This window comes from Alligator mississippiensis, chromosome 8, assembly GCF_030867095.1.
Source record: "Alligator mississippiensis isolate rAllMis1 chromosome 8, rAllMis1, whole genome shotgun sequence".
NCBI lineage: Eukaryota > Metazoa > Chordata > Crocodylia > Alligatoridae > Alligator > Alligator mississippiensis.
The window spans coordinates 65,647,551-65,666,913 of NC_081831.1; the positions used below are offsets into that span (position 1 = coordinate 65,647,551).

Sequence of the window (19,363 nt, forward strand, 5' to 3'; positions counted from 1 at the left end):
AATTATCCCCCAATCAGCAAAGACATTCTCAGTGATGACATCGTATGTTTGTGCAATATTTCCCAAAAGCAGTTGGCATTTGGATTTTGGATGTGTCATTGTACTGTTGAAACCTGAGGCCCTGGTTTTTATTCACTGGTTTCAGTTCTGTAAGTGCACTGGCTTCACTGGAGTGATTCCTGATCCATAAGAGAGCAGAATAAGGTCCAATGTACATTATCACCACCGTGATACAGTGATTCTGAACTACATTTCATCTTGATGGTGTATTTCTAGCCAAGAGGCATCTGACCTCCATTACCCTCAAGTGATTTTGAACTGCATATATGTCTTGTTAAAAGGTGCCTAAACTTATTTTTCAGAAAGCATGGCTTTGTGAGCCAAGCTTCTGGTCTGAAATTCCTGTTTCCCCTTCCAATTTTGCATGTGTGAGTCACAGTGTGAGTAACACTCCCATATAGACTTTGGAGAAAATACCCCTATTGCTGAAATCCAGAGTCTCTTTCTGTAGGGTGAAAGTAAACGGGTACCATAGGACCACATAAAACTCCAGTAAGAGTTATAAAATAAATAGAAGTAACCAGATTCCAAAACTTACTGTCCAATACTTAATGAAATACTTGAAGACTGTTGCAGCAATATACAAGCAATACAACAAAGAATACGCTAAGAACAGTAGAAAGAATTTGTAGTTAGAAAATCCAATGCAGTTATTCACCCTAGAGAATAAAAGCAAAGTTGAAATCAGGATATGTACAGCAACATGGTTCAAATACAAGGAATATTATTTTTTTTCTATTATTCTTTAAAGGTGTTTGATTAAACAAAATAGCATGTTCAATAAACAGCTCCCCTTAGTGGTAATAATTGAACATAATTCTGTTGTTTAACTTTCGTATCCTACCTGCAGGCAAAATTTACACTTAGCAAAAACAAGTTTTTTAATATCAAAAGACTTGGTTTTCTCAGTTTGCCTACACTGTTGGGTTGGCACAGAGGCAGGCTCAACCTGCAAAATTTAGAGTTGTGTTTGGTGTTGAAAAACCCAAAACTGAATGTATTCCGATCTGGGATCCTAATTTTGCTTGTATGGGCCACTTGTGAAGTACACGGGCTTGGTTCACAGTGATTTGTACCATGTCGAGTTACCTGCATATATACAACAAAGTAAATGCTAAATGTTAGTGCAGTATAATTCTCTGCTCACGTTAATGGAAGCATCTTTATGCCCACTTTATAGAGGTATAAATGACCTCCTAAAGGTGCAAAACAGTGGGGAGAAAAGGTCAGGTCTCACATCTGGATTGGAGTTCAGATTTGAAACACTCCCTAAATTTGGGAATAAAAATCTGTGGTTCTGCTTCATGCCTGTGTCTATGTTGTTTCTGGTTCCTGAAGTCTCCCTTTTGGAAAAAAGGAAGAGAGCAGCAGAGTTTGAGAAATCCAATAGCAACAATTCAAAAATCTCAACCAGCCAGTTCTAGAATACAAATCTATAGATCCACTATCCATAAGGGATTTTTAAGTGTATAAACACACACACAATTGGTGGGATCAACTACTGGTTATATCCTGACTGATTACATACATAAAATTAAAGGTCGGGTCAAGGCTCCTTTGAAAATATGGGCAATAATCAAAGAAGTTAATTTGTTATTTAAACTGTGTCAGTACAAACACTTCTTAAAACACAGTTAACAAGAATGTTCTTTATCTGTCACTTTGAAATATTATATGCTGTGGACAACTTCACAATATGAGCATTTCCTACCATGACAGACACACTACGAGTTACATGCAACATTAGTGAATGGAAGGGGCATGCAAACATGCTGTTAAAGACAAAGGTGTTTAAACAGTCTTTAATTTAAAAAAAAATCTACAAACCAGTCTCCAGGACATACCATGGGCAATGATGATCCATTTTCAGCACACATCTGCAGGAAGACATAAAGGAAAAGAAAGCAAAGAAGTCAAGACTTACATTCTGTACTTAACCATCATTTGCAGATCAGCAACAAAGTCTTCTTCAGTTTTTTTAACCCATCAAAAAGACAACTGAATTCACTAATATTTGTCTGTCCAGCGGAGCTTGTGTTAGACAGATACCTTCTATCACCTAACTCCCCATGTGGGAAAAAGTATAAAATACTACACTCCTATAAGGGGGACAAAATTCTCGTGGGTGCTAATACTAAGACTCGTGCATGCAGGTGTTTGCATCAAGGTGCTGGCCCATGCATGTACAATAATTCAAGGTGAAAACCCAACACAAGCCATCTGAAAATCTTTCCCTTAATGTTTGGCTATTCTTTGGATACCTACATATGTATAACTACACATGCGGGAGCCAGTCATTTTTTCTGGTCAATACTGACATTAGTGTAAAAAACAAGCCAGTAACTCACATAGCACAAACAGAACAGTGGTGGCAACGATCAGGTTTGATCAGCTGGCATCTATCACAGAATCGAATGGCTGAAATTAAACACAAAAATATTAGCACTGGATTGTGTTAAACAACAAGCCAAAAAGAACACTTAGTATTCTGTCCTCGCCATTTACATTTTCCTCTTATCATTGCGATCCTCTCCTGCTTTACAAGCTGGGTGTGTTTATGGTTGATTCTGGCTGCCAAGCTGGAAAACAGATGGCAGAATTCTGAACCACTGCTTAAGAACTGGCTTTGGGGCAGGATTTTTCTCTGAAGTGTATAACCAGCTTAATGCTAGTCAAAAGAGATGGATATATGCAGGGGTGAATCCAGGATTTCCCAAAGGGAGAAGTACAGGAACAGCAACCCACACTGCGGGGGGGGCTGCACTCCTGCGACCAGCCTTCTCTGCTCCCACTAGTGTAGGCAAACAGCTCTGTAGTAGCCTCTGGGGACTCCTGTAAGGTTACACTGTGAGCTGCACAAATGCTGATCGGTGTTAGTGCTGGCTTGGAGTCTGGAGCAGTCACACCTTTAGTCTAAAAACTGTCTCTGACTGTCCCCTACCTGCACGGCTGTGACTAGAGGCCTGGTGAGCAGGAGAGAACCAGGAGCTGTAGATGTGAGTTGCCACTAGCAGGCTAGTGAACCAGGACAGGCCTCTATCTCTGCTCTAGAGATGGGAGCGGGGTGGAGAGGTGTGAGAGATCCTGGGATACTGAAGGACTTCAACTTGGGCAGCTCATCTGTGGGGAGTGGTCACACCTTAATGCAGTGGTTCCCAATCTTTTTAGATAGCAGACCGACAAACCTGGGACCGGAAGTGACCGCGGACCGGCAAACCGCAGAACGGAAGCGACTGGAGTACTGCAGACTGGCAGCCAACCCTTTTTTATACTTGGTATAAAAAAGGATTGGAAAGGGTTGGCTGCTGGTCCGCAGTATGCCAGTCACTTCCAGTCTGTGGTTTGCTGGTCTGCAGAATCACTTCTGGTCTGGCAGCCAACCCTCCTGCAGACCAACAGCCAACCCTTCGTGGCCTAGCACCGGGCCACAGCCCAGGGGTTGGGAATCTTTGCCTTAATGGAACAGGAGCTGGGTAGTACAAATCAGAGATAATCCTGCCTTGGCGTGGAGTAACTTTGAGCCACATAACAAGAGTTTAAGACCACTTTAAGGTGTTCAGGTGTGGACAACTCAGGGGTTAAGAGCCCCAGGAACCACCCAAAATTACCATGTAACATGACCTTAAGTCCCCAAAGCAGATGAAAATCCCCACCCGCTCCCCTTCTTGCTCAGAGGCAAGCCTCTCCGCTTCCCCCTACCCTTCCCCCTTCCCTCCTGGTAGGGATGCTCCACAGCCATATGGGGACTGGGTCTCATCTGGGTAGGGGACAACGGAAACAGCCTGTCAGAAGAGTAGTTCCCACCACCCTGCCAGGTCACAGCACGGGGTAGTGGAACCTCCGTCCAGCCCTGCTGCCGTCGTCCCCATTCCTAGTTGAGTGGCCCCTGGGCAACAAGCAGGAATGGCTCTGGTGCTTCCCTAGCTCTAAGATAGCGGGGAAAGGCAGTGGGGGAGGGGAGAAGGGTGGGAAATACATTCTTGAGCACAAAAGGGAAGGAAGAAAGGTTTTCCTTTTGCTTTAGGGACTTAAAGTGCCCAGAGGCTCCTGTAGTGCACTCCAATCCAAAAGTGGGGTGTAGCCACGCCACCGAGCTCTCTCTGGATCTGCCCCTGGACATCTGTATACATATCCCCGTCTCTCCATTTGCACTGAGGCCTTGAAAATGCTGTGCTGCCAGGACAACAGTGGCTTACCTTAAATGCCTGACTAATGAAAATACACAGCATTAAAACCTGTAGCCATTCCAAATTTGGAAGCCCTGCAGACTTCAACAAGAAGGCAAAATGCAAATGACTGCAGAGCAGGTCCATGGGGGACGACCTATTTATTGAACCATGTCTTCATTAAAGTCAAACCCCATTTAATTAAAAAAGGCTATGGGACACTACCAAATATACATTTGGGGACCCAACCAGGTTCTCCACCCTTGACATATAACAAAGAGGATAACCTAATGCTTCAAAACACCTGGGATTCCACTTACAAATGGAATAAGCATTCAAGGAACTCTTCCCCCCCCCCCCATCAAAAAAGATTAGAGGAGGGAAGCCAGGAGAAAAATCTGTTTACACTAATAATATTCCCTCAGCATTAGCACAGAAATCCTTTAGTGGGATGCCCCGGCACTGGGGAGGTTTGGTGACTCTGCAGAATAAGCTGGATTGCTAGCACATGCTACTTAGCTTGACTGATTAGATTTGCTTCAACAAAGCCCTTTGCTGAGCTGACCTCCATTCCCCGTTCTCGTGTACACTGGCAGCTTCCTTGCGATTTCAGCAAGAATCTGCCTCTGCACCTCCGGCCTCTCTTCATTTTCATAGCGTTCTTTGTCAGTGTAGGAAATATGGAACTAGGAGCAGAAGTGATGAGAAAACCAATTACCCAAGTGTAGCAAAGGTAGTATTTAAAATCCAGGGCTGGTTGGAATAATTATTGTCCTCTCACTCCTTTCAAAGCACAAACATTAATCTGACATGAAAGTGCTTTTGCTTACAAGATAAACAGACAAATAATTAGTGGTGGACAGACAGAATGCAGGGAGACTAACTGCTGGGAGACACAAAACTGAAGGGAAGGTCACAGAATAATAGATTAATTTCACTACTACTTGCTGCTTCAGACATTCAAATAATAGCAATGATGATAATAGCAGCACTTACCAGGCATGTTCTGAGCCAGACACTGTTCTCAATTACATTAGTTAAAAATCACAGCTGACATAAAAGTGTATCTCTGTAATTGTGGTCAGACTTTGGCCCCTGAACAAGAGCTGTACAAACATTAAGTTGCCCACCTTAATCACCTCCTTCTGAAGCAGGTGTTTTGTAAAATAAAGCACAGAAAAGGTGAAGTGACTTGCCCAGAGCTGAAAGAGTTTTGGTATCTGCCCCAGCCTGCAGCCAGCTTCCAGAAGAGGTAAGAGCGGCCAGCATTAGAACCAGGGAAGAACCTAGCTGGACCCCCCACCCAATAACCAAGCAGACCAGGTCCTTTAGTTTGGGAGGGAATCTTAATGTGGCACTAGCAGTGCAACGGTACTCCTGTTCAGACCTGTGCTCTACTCTGAGTAATGGCTTCTGTGAAGGCAGGGAGGCAAGGACTCATCTAGCGCCGAATATAGAAGACAAGTCCTTCATCAAGCAGAACTCTCATGGTACTCCTCCAAGGAAGCCAGATGGTGTAAAGTCCCCAGGGTTTGGCTCACTTTGATAAATGCTTAGAGATCAAAGAAGCTATAAGTATGTAAGTTAATGATCATAAATACCTTTATCCTCAACAATTTTAAATCCTGTTAGCATCTGAACTACCTGAAAAGACAGCTTTAAAGTAATACCATGTCTGACTTAAACTCCTCAGGCAGTAGAATTTAAATGATTTTCAGAATAGTTAAACTTTCCTGTTTATGGACAACTTTCCATCTATTCAGGAAGACAGATCATTTGCGTTGGGCAACAAAAAGTTCTCCTTTTAATGCCTTCACTTTCATCTGGCCTTAGATTTGCAGTGCATGAAAAATTCTCAGTTCTTACCTTTTTATCTGGCTGCATTGGGAGAGTAAAAACAGACTTCCAGTATGTCCACACAAAGAGCACAAAGATGACATGGAATACTGTGAGGTAGGCCACTGGTGGAGAAGAAAAGAACAAGGACTTGTAAGCACAGGTCATGCTATAGTTTTCATCACTTACAGTACTTCACTTTAAAAACAGATGCGCTCCTCATGCATTTCATGCCAGAGGAAAAAACAAATGTACTAGGACGTGTTTCTTAGTCCATGTGAACAGTCTTTTAAGCAGGCAGGCAAAACTATGTCTCCGTGGTTACTGAGAAAGATTACAGAAGCAAGGCAGGGTGCCTGGCACACCGTGACTTTATGAAAGCTTAGATGATTCGGTGCAATCCTATTTCAATATATGAAGAGTCTTACTTTTGGAGGAGCAAGAAATAAGGCATCAGGAGAGGGAAAGCAGGCCCAAGGGCAGTTTTCCATGCACTGTACAAAGCACTTGAGCATTCTTTTGGATGCTCAAAAGCCACCACAATATTGACTAGTGCTACATCTGCAGTGACTAGAGAGCTCTGTTTTAAGCATGCTATATAAACAGCAGCGATGTGTGTGCTGTCCCCTACCTTTATTTTGAACAATTTTAACAGAGGGATACAACAACCACAAGAAGAATGAGGCGTCTTTGAATCAAATCCTGCATCCTTATACCTATTGTATGGAAATTTCACTAATGTAAAAGTTGCATGCAGACTTCAGGCCCTTCCCATGTGATTCATCACGAGGAATCTATTGCAAAGCTGGAAACAGAACTTAGATCACCTGACTTCCAGTCATGCCTCTTACCCCCAAGGCCATTCTCTCTCTCAGTTTTTATGTGAGGTTACATCCTCTCCCTGAAACAGTCAACACTGGCAACTGGCTATTAGCAGTATGTCAGCCTAGATACATTAGTGATAGTTTCCTGTGCACCGTTCATTATATATTTCAAAAGGATATAGGTAACTTGCATGCACCAGTACTACGCATGGTATTTCTGTATTAATTAGGACTGTGTTGCCAGAGTAGAGACATAGAGAAGTTCTTAGAGGCTGTTGTGCCCCAAAATGCTTGTTTTCCTTTCCCCGTGAAATAAAACAGTAACTTTACAACCCCTTCCACTTAGAAAATTTCCCTGAGCTTTCCCAGAATCTAACTGACAACAGCAGAGAATGTCTACCATGACAATGCAAAGCAGTTGTAAGCTAGTTAAGAAACTTGCCTCTGCAAAGTAATGGAATAGCAGATCCAAATTCTCCATGACCCAAGGAGGAAACCATGCACTGAAGAACAGCCATGAACCCCCTTCGGGAGGGGGTACTGATTTTTCAATGTCATTCAGTCATTCTTCGCCTAGCATTTAAGGAGAGCATGCTTCCTGCAGGTTCTGTTCTGCTGGTAAGGTGGTATAAAGTCTTTTGCTGGAAGGAGGGGATCTGAGCGATTGTGAAGATTCAGGTGCAGATTTTACAAAGAATATCTGTTTTGTTAGAGGGTCACAAACCTATCGCCATAGTGGATATACTTCCTTTGTGACCATTTCATATAGGGGCAGCTATTTGTTGTTAAGAGGATCTGGTTACTGGAGATGGAGAGGAGTTGCCCTAGAGGCATAATTTTAATGTGTGCCAGCTGGTCAGGGTTCTCAAGGGACAGTGCCAGCTGAAGACTGTGAGAGCTATTCCTCCCCAACCTCTGTGCCAGGCTCAAGGGGGAAGGCAGAGTGGGAGCTGCCTATGCTGGCTGTCTCTCTTGGGAACTCCCTGACATTAGCTGATACAGTGTCAGATTCCAGCCCCTTCGCTCAATCAGGCCATCACAAAAGGGGATGCAGCTGGAGGCAGAAACTGGGCACAATGGTCCAAATGGCAAAAACCCCACTGACTCCATTCCTCAGGGCCAGAATTTGGCATATTACCTGCCTGTACCAACTATACCTCTGTCTAATCAGATAAGATTGCTTCTCTTGCCTGATTCATTCAGTGACCCCAAGAGCCAGATTCTACAACATCAGAACAGTTTCTCTGAGAATAAACTTCCACATTACCAAATGAATTTACAAAAGGTGCAAGCCAGTGACAATGGGACACAAACTCTTTTGTTTCTAGGTCACTGGTCCTAATTCATCCAGACTGGTAGCAACCAGAAATCATTATCATTCATTGGCTGTTCATTGGCCTACATACAGCGTGTCGTGGTCTTGGATGAAATATAGCTATTTAAAAAGAAACATTACAAGTGGCCTTAAAATGGAAGTCTCCAGAGAAAGATGAAAAAAGTAAATGAGGCCAGAGACTGACATACCAATTAGAAAGGATTTTTTTAATAGAAGAACCTTAACGACCTTCAGCAGAACAGTGTGTGTGCATGTGTCTGACTGTCCGTAGGCCATGGGGGAAGCCTCTACTTGCTTTAAGAATAAGCAAAAGATATCCACATCTAACATGTTTTCTCTATGCAGAGAGGTGAGACTACTTGTACTGATGGGTGCCGTATACCCCTCTGTAATCTAAAACAAGGATAAGGAAATATTGGTGGAGAATGATAATTGAATGGAATTCTAGGAAAATCTCATTTGTGAAGTTTGCTGGAGTATGGAATTGCTTGTTTTCAAATGAATTGAAGCAGTCTAATATTTGACAGTTTAGGACACACTGCCCTTCATCCCTCCCCTGTGACAGCTGCACACATATAAATACACAAAGCTGATTTTCAACTTTTGGGATTTATTTTAAATAGATGTTCATGCGCTTTTAGAAATAAAGACCAAATGTCAAGGTCTTGGATAAGATTCACTTACCTCTTTCCACAGGATTGGTCAGAGTCACTGAAAAGAAAGAAAACAAATATATGTTTAGAGACTGCTCTGAAAATTATGTTTGCTGCATAATCTTTGTTAAAACAAAATGGAAATTAAAAAGGAAGCAAATTCAAGCTGAAAGAGTAATAAAAATTATCATGTATTTTATCATTAAAGATAAACACAATCAAACATTAATGTACAGCTGGTAAGCAACTTTTTTTTTTTATTCACTCAAACAGTCTCTATAATAAAACATTCAAGCACCTTAGTTATGCCATATTTTCCATTTCTACAAAACACAATTTTTCTTGGAGGTCCCAACGACCTTGATACCTGCAAGCTAAATAGGGCTCTTCTAATATCCCACCCAAATAACATCTTCACTATTTACTGATATGCCTGCTTGGAGCTAGTCTCCAGCTGCTTTCATTCCTATGCTCCACTTCCTGTCCGGAGATGTACATTCCATCTTATAGCTACATAAATTAAAACGAGAACACAGTACCTGACCCAATAACCCAGTCATTAGCACTCTGGAGTGACATGCAGGAAACAATGATTTTACTTTGACATCTCTACTGGGCTACCCATGGCCCTATGGAGCCCACTGCTCCAACCTGCAGGGAGGTGGGGAACATGATTCAACAGCTACTTGTACTGATTGAAGGAAGCGTGACTATCTGGTCAACAGTGGCAAGAGCTCTGTGTTGTCTCTAGTTATATCCTCAGCTTGACCTGAGGAATGCGAAAGTTGGCAAGCTGCAAAGGGAGACCTGTCCAGTCTTTAACTAGCATTTACAGGCTACAAAGATTAACAGTGACGAACAACTATCACGAGCCAGAATGTTGGGTTTTCTTCGTTACCAAAAACTCAATCAAGAATTTTTAGACCTGAGTTTTTATCTGAAATTTTCCTTCTTCCTCCATTTCCAAATGTATTTCTTTATTGGAAAGAAATTCCAAAAGTACTGGCATATCTGAACCCTGAAACAAATATGTCAGATATTTGTATAGCAAACTTTTTAATAAAAGGGTAAATAACCATTATCTTTCGGAAGGTGCATGATTTTGCAGACCAATTTACGCATATAATCAGACAGTCTAACACAGCATGGCAGGAGCATTTGCACCTCAGCTGGTTGCTTACTACACAGGATTATTACCACTCATCAGGCTACAGAGAACATGGCTGTGCAAACAACTCTTTTGTAAAAAAAAACCTTTTACATTGTGATCACTTTTATTTTCCTAAGCTAACCCAGGTGTGTTCAAGGCCTATCCTTAAATGGGAGACTTCTCCAAAAAAAAAAACCACAGGGTACATTGGAGGAGAAACTATGAATAAAGGTATGTGATGGTATTATCTTCTACCAGATCAGAAGGAGTAGGTTATATTATGGTTTAAATGAACTACTATCTATATTGTTTAGATGAACTGTTCCAAACATTTGTTCGACACCACACAAAGTCAGTGGCAGTAAATCTACAGGTTTATCAAAACAGATTAAATATATATATTTTTACTGGAAAGCTGAGCAGACGTGATCCATATTTAATTACTTTTCTGAATACAATGAAGATATCTCCTATTCCAGGAAACACTGCCTAAAACCATAGACTCTATTCCTCATTCATTTAAAATATTTTAACTTCTGGGAGTCCATCCATTTCTTTTGGTCTTTTGGATCGTCCAATTTTTGTTTTTACCAGGATGAGGGAGGACTCTTACCCACATTAGGTTCTATTTACAGGCGGTCCTCAGACTTACGACACAATTGGTTCCTGAACACCATGTCCTTAGTTGAAACGTAACTCGGAACCAATTTTCCCATAGGAACAATGTTATAACTAAGGCCTGATACCCTATTTTCACCAAAAAATAACCCAGAATTTTGTACTCAATCAATTACAGATGAGTAATATAGCTACAATGTATATATAGTGTAAACAGCAATCATATTGATTTGGAAGGATTTCTTTCAGGTGACTTTTCTGGACTTTTTGAAGGGCTCTTGGCTGAAGTCTTCTCAGGAGTCTTGGTTGCATGTTTTTTCTGGAGTCCTGTCTGCTTTCTTAAAGAAAGTGTCCAAGGAAGTTTGGACAGATGTTTTCCAGGGAGATGGACGACACAGCAAACATATACACTGGTGTGGCGTGGTGCCGGATCAAGCATCATAAAGTAGAAACTGGTGCCAGAATGTAGAAACAGGGTGTCAATTTATAAATGTCCTAAGTGCTGTTTGTTGCAACTCAAAAAGGCTTAAGTCAAGGACTGCCTGTACTTAATTTATCTCTGACAGAGCATAACTTGGGGAAACAGATGTTTCATGGGACTGGCAGCGAGGTAAAAAGTCTTCCATTTCTGGTTTGACAGTTTGAATCCAGTGGTAGTGACTAAAAGATGTTAACATCTAAAGGATGTAGGATAGCCAGCATGAAAGCCCTCTCAAATCCCCCTCAAAAATCAAGAGCCAGTCACTAACTCCTCTGCTGGGCAGCAATACAGAGCCACCAGAGCCCATCTTAGTGACAGCCCCTTCAGATTAGGGACACAGCAAATGGACTGGACAGCATTAGGAATTTGACCTTGAAAAATCTGCTCGTACTAGGATTATCATGCATGCATCTTTCCTTCACAATCCACTCACTTCAAATGTGTAAATAAGAATAGGAGCTGAGATAATTAATGATTGGGATGATGAGTGCACATTTAGCAAATTTGCTGAGAATACCAAGTTGGGCAGAGTTAGAGATACTCCAGAGGGCATGGCCAGGATCCACAATAACCTGAACAGGATGGAAAAATGGTCCACAATGAATCAGATCAGATTAAACAAGGACAAGTGCAAAGTCCTACACTTTGGAAGGAAGAATTGCATCCGTAAATATGGGCTGCGGAATGACTGGCTGGGCTGCGGAAATGGACCTGGGGGTGATAGTGGACCATAAGCCGAATGAGCCAACAGTGTGCTCTTATTACAAAAAAAAGCCAATAGCATACTGGGGTGTATTAACAGGAGTATCTCTTGAAAATCAAGGGAAGTGATTCTTCTGCACTATTCAGCACTGGTGAGGCCTCTTCTGGAGTACTGTGCCCAGTTTTAGCCCCCACATTTCAAGAAGGATTTGGACAGTTTGGAAAGAGTCCAGCAAAGAGTAACAAAAATGACTAGGAGCCTGGGAGGCAAGACGGGTGAACAGAGGCTGAAAGAACTAGGATTACGTAGTCTGTAAATGAGGAGCTTGAGAGGGGATTTGATAGCAGTCTTCAAGTACCTGAAGGGCGATTACAGAGAGGAGGGAGATGAGCTTTTTCTGGTGCTGAACAGGACAGGATTAGGAGCAATGGCCTCAAGGTGCAGCAGGGGAAATTTAGGTTGGAGAGTAGGAGGAACTTTCTCACTATGAGGGTGGTCAAGCATTGGAGCAGGCTCATGAGATAAGTTGTAGAATCGCTATTCTTGGAAGTTTTCAAGAGCAGGTTAGATAGACACTTGGCTGGGATAGTTTAGTCAAGGATGGCCCTGCCTTGAGCAGGGAACTGGACTAGATCAGTGGTTTTCAACCTTTTTTGTACCAGAACCCACTTGTAAACATAGATGGACAGTCCTGACCCAGTAAATAGTTTAAGTAGAAAACAGCTCCCTAGCCCTCCCAGTACCACTTGCTCCCGACCCTCTGCCCCCAGGCCCCAACCCCTAGTGTGTGGGGCAGGGGTGGCCCCCAGCAGCCATACTAATCAGTACTCTTGAACCACCAACTATTTTAGAGTTCAATAATCAGGATTTACAAATGAAAAACTCAGGAATATTTATGAACTGCCTCTGTGCAATCACAGATTTACAATGCACTATGTAGTACAAATGCTATGCAACCTCTCCTCTTTCCTTTGGTTCTCTGGCAAATGATACCTGTCCAGCTTCATACAACTGCAGCCTGGATCCTTTTGACCCATGCACTTGGGCCCTTCCAGGCACTGAAGTCTGTCTTGACCTTAGGGAGAGCAGGAGCTAAACCTTGTGATTTTGTAAGAACTTGTTCTTTTCCCTTCTCTCTGGGATGGCATAATATGGGTCCCTGGTCTTTGGCATACTCATTCCCTGTCACATTGTGGCAGCATCCTATCAGCTAGTCACTGGAACCAGGCCTGCTCTGGACCACAGATTTCTATCCAAATCTGCCAGCAGGAGTTGCAGTGACAATGACATGAGATATTTCCTCTAGCACAGAGGTCACCATCCAAATGCTGCTTTAAACACCCATCAAACTGAAAATCTAAAGACAAAGAACAAGAGCTGGAGCTGAATCTCCACTCTTCACATGTTTGAAATGCATTGCTTAGTGCGATATGACAAAAAACTATGTTTAAGATGACTATTATTTCAAGAAGCTGGAGAGGATTGCTCAGTGCCCTGTGCCCTCTATCAGGTTTCATACGCCTACATGCCCAGCAAATCCTCAGAACCAATTTTTTCATCCTTCAACCTAAATTTCATGCAGCTGCTTTGTGCGCGTGGTGCTGGTCAAGTCTCTCAGATGATGTCTTAGACGCTGAAGTGCTATCTGCTCTGCATGGGCAGTGAAGATGGTTTGGACAACGGGGAGAATGAAGTGGGGGCAGAATGAAGTGTTGCTATTAAACTTACACAGCTTGTCAATCCAAGCATTCTCCAAAATCTTGAGTGGTACTTTAGATATACACTTTGTTAAACATTTTATGTAATTTGGGACAACAGTTACTTAACAGGCCCACTAATCATTTCTCAGCAGCTGGGGATTTGTTTCTTGTATAATTAGTTCCTAAAAAAGTGCAATAATAGATCTAACCACAAAGAGACAAAAATAACAAGGTCATAGAATGGAATAATTTAGCAACAGGTTCAAATTAAACAAAACAAATGCAGGGCAAATCTCTAGTACCTAATCCAACTGGAGAAAAACAAAAATAGTGATGACAGCCCTGGCTGTCTCTCTCAACAGAAGAGAAGCAACTAATTTGTCAGTTTTCTTTTCTTCCATAGCAAGAGTCTTCTAGGTTAGAGGAAGACCACAAAACAGCTCTCTTCTTCCCATGAACTCCACTTCTTTTATCTACTCTTTTATCAGCCTTATCCCATTTAAGAGGAACATTTCTCTGTCCCACCTCCCAGAAGCTTAACATGCCAAAGCTGCCAGCTCTTTTCACCAAGTTTGTTGATTACAGCAGTCTTCCAGTTGTCATATTGTCCTTTTTGTCCCCCAAAAAGCCTAAAACCCTTTCTTGGGTCACTCAGAATAAGCCTGCATAGCCCAAAGTCCCCTTAAATTATCAAATATCAGTATACAGAGAGCATTAAACTTGTAAACTTATTATGCAGCATTTAAAGCAGAGGTGGGCAATTATTTGGGCGCACAGGCCACATCAGGAATTTTGGTGAGCTGTTGCAGGCTTAGTCAGTAGCCCTTCCCACCAGCAACAGTGTCAGTAGCTGGGACCTACCGCAGACTGGAAAAAACCCCTTGGCAGGCTGGACATATTTTGCCCACCCCTGATTTAAAGCCTCCTAGGTTATTATGTGACACTTTAAGGAAGTGCTAGAGTAACAAAGCATTTCAATCCTGGCAAAAAATAAAATTCTTCTGAGTCTCTCAGTCAAGAAGCAAAAGCCAAAAGAAATTGCTCTGCATTGCAGACCAACAGTCACTTCTGTTTTAATTTAAATGAAAAACACTTCCAAATATGACTCAAGAGTCCATTCGTGTGAAATTTCACTGGGATTGTTTCTCTTCTTTCCCTCAGTTTCATATTTGTTTAAACACCCACTACCATGGTATCTGCGAATACAACATATAGACTCAAGACCATGTGAAACAGCCCACAAGAAGCATCCAGCAGCTGCTAAGTCACTGCTCAGTCATGAATTTGCTGAATAAGCGTGATGACTCATACGCGATGACGAAACACAAATGCAAGTGAAATGGTCCCTCGACGGGAACGTTCACATTGTCACACTGCGGTCAAAGGCGTGACTGCGGCTTCTGCAAATATGCAGGAACTAGTTGTGAAACCTGCCTGAGACACTTGGGTGGTTAGCTGGCACGTAGCTCCCGGCTGCTGTGGCTAAACTGTTGTCAGTCCCAGAACAAGTGAGATTACAGGATTTATACAAACTGCGCTCACACCTTCCAACACAGCACAGATGCAAAGTGGTCCTCCTAACTTTCTTGAAAAAGTCAGGCCTATTTGATACACAGAAAAACACAAACCTAGGCCCACGCAGACACGGTCAGTCCTCTCTGGTTAGCGGGGTCACCGACTGTGCATCAAGAGTTGGGACAACTTTTTTTAAAAATGAAATTTCCATATTCCTAGCCAAAAAAATTCCAAATCCGTGAGTCAGTGCAGAACCATAAGCGGCCCTGCTACCAGCGAACATCCTCCACCCCCACCAGGGCCGGCTACACGTTTCCAAACCCTGCTTGCAGCAGAGGCTTGGGGTTCGGACGCCCCCGGTGTTGCTTGCTCAGGCCTAGGGGCGCGGGGGCAAGCCAGGGAGGAGTCTGCCCTTTCCATAAAAGGGGCTTAAAGCCAAGACCTTCCTGCTATACAGGTAGGATCCCCGTGTGGGCAGAGCAGTCTTCCCTGGCGCGACCAGGCGGTCAGTGTTTCCCTTGCTGGGCCAGCACAGACTAACACTTACCTGAGCCGAGAAGAGTTGGGGCAACTCATGAGAAAACAGGGCGGACTGTGGACCCATGTCCTGGCCCCGCCAACGCGGGCCGGGTTGAACCACCTGAGACAGCTCCCTGCTAACAAGAGCCAGGCTCCTTGGGCCTGGACGGACAGGTCAGTCGGACCCTACTGCGCATGTGTGGCTGCAGGTCTCCCCCCCCCTCCCCGCTCCCGCGCCAGCTCCAGGAGTCGCGGCATCCGCGCGGGGCGGAGGCCGAGGCGCGCTGCGGACACCCGGCCCCCACTCACCGAGGCACAGCTCGCACACGTAGGCGTAGTAGGACCAGAGCACCACAGCGGTAATGAGCAGCACCGGCACCCAGGCGAGTGCCCGCTGGCCCCAGCGCAGCCCCCGCGACAGCGCCACCGCCATGGCCGCGCGGGGCCCGGCCGCCTCGGGCATCCATTGAGCGGGGCTGGCAGGTGGGGGGTGGGGGGGGCAGTCGGGCTCGGCGCTCGATTGAGGAGCCTGGCGGCACAGCGACACCTAGCGGCGGCCGCGCTGCAACTGCTGCCCGTGGGGGAGACGCTGCTGCGCATGCGTGGAGGGCTCCTGCCCGTACCCGGGCAGCCCGTGCAAGCGGCAGCCGCGCTGGGCAGGGACCCGCACCGGGGGCGGAGGGGTGATCAGAGCCGCCCCTAGCTTGTCATGCACGAAGCCACCGCTGCCTGGGGAGGTGCAACAGCGCTGGGCGCTGCAGGAAGGAAAGAAGCCACGGTTTTGTGTCTAGAGACAAACAAAAGGTTCAGCAAGCACCAGTGCAAAATCCTGTGCTCAAGGCGCAACAATCCCCTGTACCCGTGCAGGCGGGGGCGCGACTGGGTGGGCAGCGGATCTGCACAAAGGGAGCTGGGGGTGACAGTGGACAATAAGCTGGGTGTGAGCCAGCAGTGTGCCCTTGTTGCCAACAAGGCTAAAGGCATCTTGCGCTGCATTGGTAGCAGTGCTGCCAGCGGGTCAAGGGAAGGGATTATTCCCCTCTATTCAGCACTGGTGAGGCCACATCTGCAGTACTGCGCCCAGTTCTGGCCCCCCATGATGGAACGGGTGTGGACAAATCGGAGAGGGTCCAATGCAGGGTAACACAAATGGTGTGGGGGCCAGGGGACATGACTTAGGAGGAAAGACTGAGGGAACTGGGCTGATTTAGACGAGAAAGAGGAGACAGAGGGGATTTAATGGCAGCCTTCCACTACCTGAAGGGGCATTCAAAAAAGAGGATGGAGCTGGATTGTTCTCAGTGGGGACAGATGACAGAACAAGAAGCAATTGCCTCAAGTTGTAGCAGGGGAGGTTTAGGTTGGATATTAGGGAAAACTTTCTTGCTAGGAGGATAGTAAAGCACTGGAACAGGTTACCCAGAGAGGTTGTGGACTCTCTATCCTTGGAGGTTTTTAAGACCCAGCTAGACAAAGCCTTGGCTGGGATGAACTAGTTGGGACTGGTCCCGCTTTGAGCAGGGTTTTGGACTAGATGTGATATTTTTCTATGATTCCAGAGTGAACAAACAGTCTGGCAGCAGCTCAGAGTATCCATTAGTCACCCTGCAAATTAGAAAATTGTTTGCCAGCAACCTGTGGAGCTGCTGGGTCCTTTGCATAGTGTTTGACTTGGAAAAATCAGGCTTATTTGGACAGGTCTGTGGCTCAAGGTTTGGACTTGTAAGTCACTTCAAGACCCACCAGTAAGCATAGCGAGCATCCTCAAATCAAGGGCTTAGTGCTAATGATAGTGAAAGTTATTCAACAGCAATAAAAAACCCCACTAAGAGAAATTATAGAAAAACATTCCACAGTGCCCTGCGCTACTGCAGCAGTGTGCGAAGGATTAAGGTTATGATGTGGCATGACACAAAGGAGGCAGTAGGATTATAGCACAAAACCCTTAACCTTCAATGCCACTGCAAGGTTCCCTTTTTGACAATGACAGGGAAGAACCGAACAAACTATAGAAACAGACCTGATTTTGTGTTCTGAAAAGTGGTTCCTTCCTGTGGTCGTGGGAAAGCTTGCACAGCTGCTGCCTCTGATCTCTCTGTTCTGGAGATGAATGTTGTACTTCATGTCCAGGGCTGGCAACCCACCACCTTTCACCAGCCTTAAATTCACAAATGAATAACATTTTTTAAATTAATAATCGGAGAGAGATCTCTCTCTCACTGAAACATTATAAAATCATTCATATCAAATGTTAAGAAACATTTAATAATTAATTGCAAATATGAGAGGCACTCCAGGTTCATTGTACATTAAAGCAAGAAGGCAAAGTGTCCACTAGATAGCACTCAAGCACTGTAAAAGTAAACAGCAGTTTTCCCATGGGACTAGATTAATAGCACCACTATTATTAAGGTTGAAACTAAATTGCTAACCGCAACAGCCATTTCTTTCCAAATGTCCAAAAAGCCACATACTAATGTGGATTGTCTTGAAAAGTAGTGTATTATGTGGGGGTCTCAGCAAGGGATACTGATCCAAACATGAGGTCATTCATATAAGAGGCTCCCAAGATCCAGCTTCCCTAGAAATATAATGAGCTGTCAACTTTGCAATTCTTGGATCTTTTTTATGCATATCTGGAGTTCAAACAATACCCTTCCACATACTGAATCACCCATAGGGACTGAAATTCAACCAGTGCTGAGCACCCACTGTCCTCTGAAGGATCAACATTTAACATGTTATTTGGGGCTAAGGTTGGCTCAACAATTTGTTTTGACCAGCCAAAAAGTGTCCTTTTGTATTACTGGCCTGTTTGCAAGTTGCCTCACACCACCTTAAGCAGGTGGTCTAAGGGGACTTTTTGTGGCTATTGAACTTGAGTAGCCACCATATAATATATCAGCAAGCACTGATGGCTGTGTAAAACTGACGCTATGTAAAACTGATGGAGACTTGTATATGCTATGAATAATACATATATTTTCTTAATGTTTAAAATAATAGATAATTAGAAGTATTGAGATGATATCATTTGCAGGAGTTATCAGTATGTAAAACTATATATTTTAATTTCTCCTTTAATTATACATGTACATCTTGCAAGCCTTGATAAAGAGATACTATTACTCAGATAGGTTCCTATTTTTGAACCATGAACCTCTATGTTATTAAAATTTGTTATCCTGTCCCATGTCTGAAATTCTTGGTGAAGTTAACATTTGTTTTAATGAAACCCCAGCTTTATAAAGACCTGGGATTCCCCTTGAGATTTGGTAATATTGGGATTTATCTGATTTTTCCAGCTCTCATCCTTGTTTAATCTGGAAGTTCAGAAGATTGGTAGGTCAGAGGATCAGTAAATAACATTAACACATGAGATTACAGCTAATGGGATATTTTCAAGCTCTGTAAGGAAACTGGATTGTTGGTTTTGGCCAAACTTTCCTTTTCTTCCCCATTTTTCCATAATGTGTGAGACTCTGGGCAGGAAGGTGATATGGTCTGCAGGCAGATTATGTTCTTGTCTACCCTCCCAGTTGAAGGTATATGCCCAGCAGGGTCTGCTGAATTGCAGAAGAAAATGCGTCTTGTATAGATGGTGTTGGCACAAGAGCTTTGGTTTCTTCAACAATATGTTGGTATTATAGGATGGTTTCCCAAATCTAACAAAGATTGGGAAAGACATCTTTGGACACTGTCTGGCTAACCTGGTGAAGAGGGCTTTCAACTAGGTCCTATGGGAGAATGAGAAAGATGATAAAGGTTGGAATATAAGTCACATGAGGAGAGGTTGAAGAAA

At 43.8% G+C, this 19,363-nt stretch overlaps 1 protein-coding gene across 5 annotated transcripts in view; it reads right to left on the reverse strand.

Moving 5' to 3' along the window:
- ZDHHC15 (zinc finger DHHC-type palmitoyltransferase 15) overlaps positions 1-16,013 on the reverse strand; it is a 33,332-nt gene extending 17,319 nt beyond the window's left edge. For all 5 annotated transcript variants that reach the window (XR_009463994.1, XR_009463993.1, XR_009463991.1 and 2 more), the window contains exons 1-7: positions 15,871-16,013; positions 8,907-8,933; positions 6,093-6,187; positions 4,792-4,912; positions 2,409-2,478; positions 1,905-1,937; positions 599-719 (exon numbers count right to left, since the gene is read on the reverse strand). Coding sequence is in view for 1 of the 5 variants with exons in the window: in XM_059732808.1 (XP_059588791.1) it covers positions 599-719; positions 1,905-1,937; positions 2,409-2,478; positions 4,792-4,912; positions 6,093-6,187; positions 8,907-8,933; positions 15,871-15,994 (591 nt within the window). In the remaining 4 variants the exon portion in view is untranslated. The remainder of the gene's footprint in view (positions 1-598; positions 720-1,904; positions 1,938-2,408; positions 2,479-4,791; positions 4,913-6,092; positions 6,188-8,906; positions 8,934-15,870) is intronic.
- Positions 16,014-19,363: the final 3,350 nt, after the last annotated feature.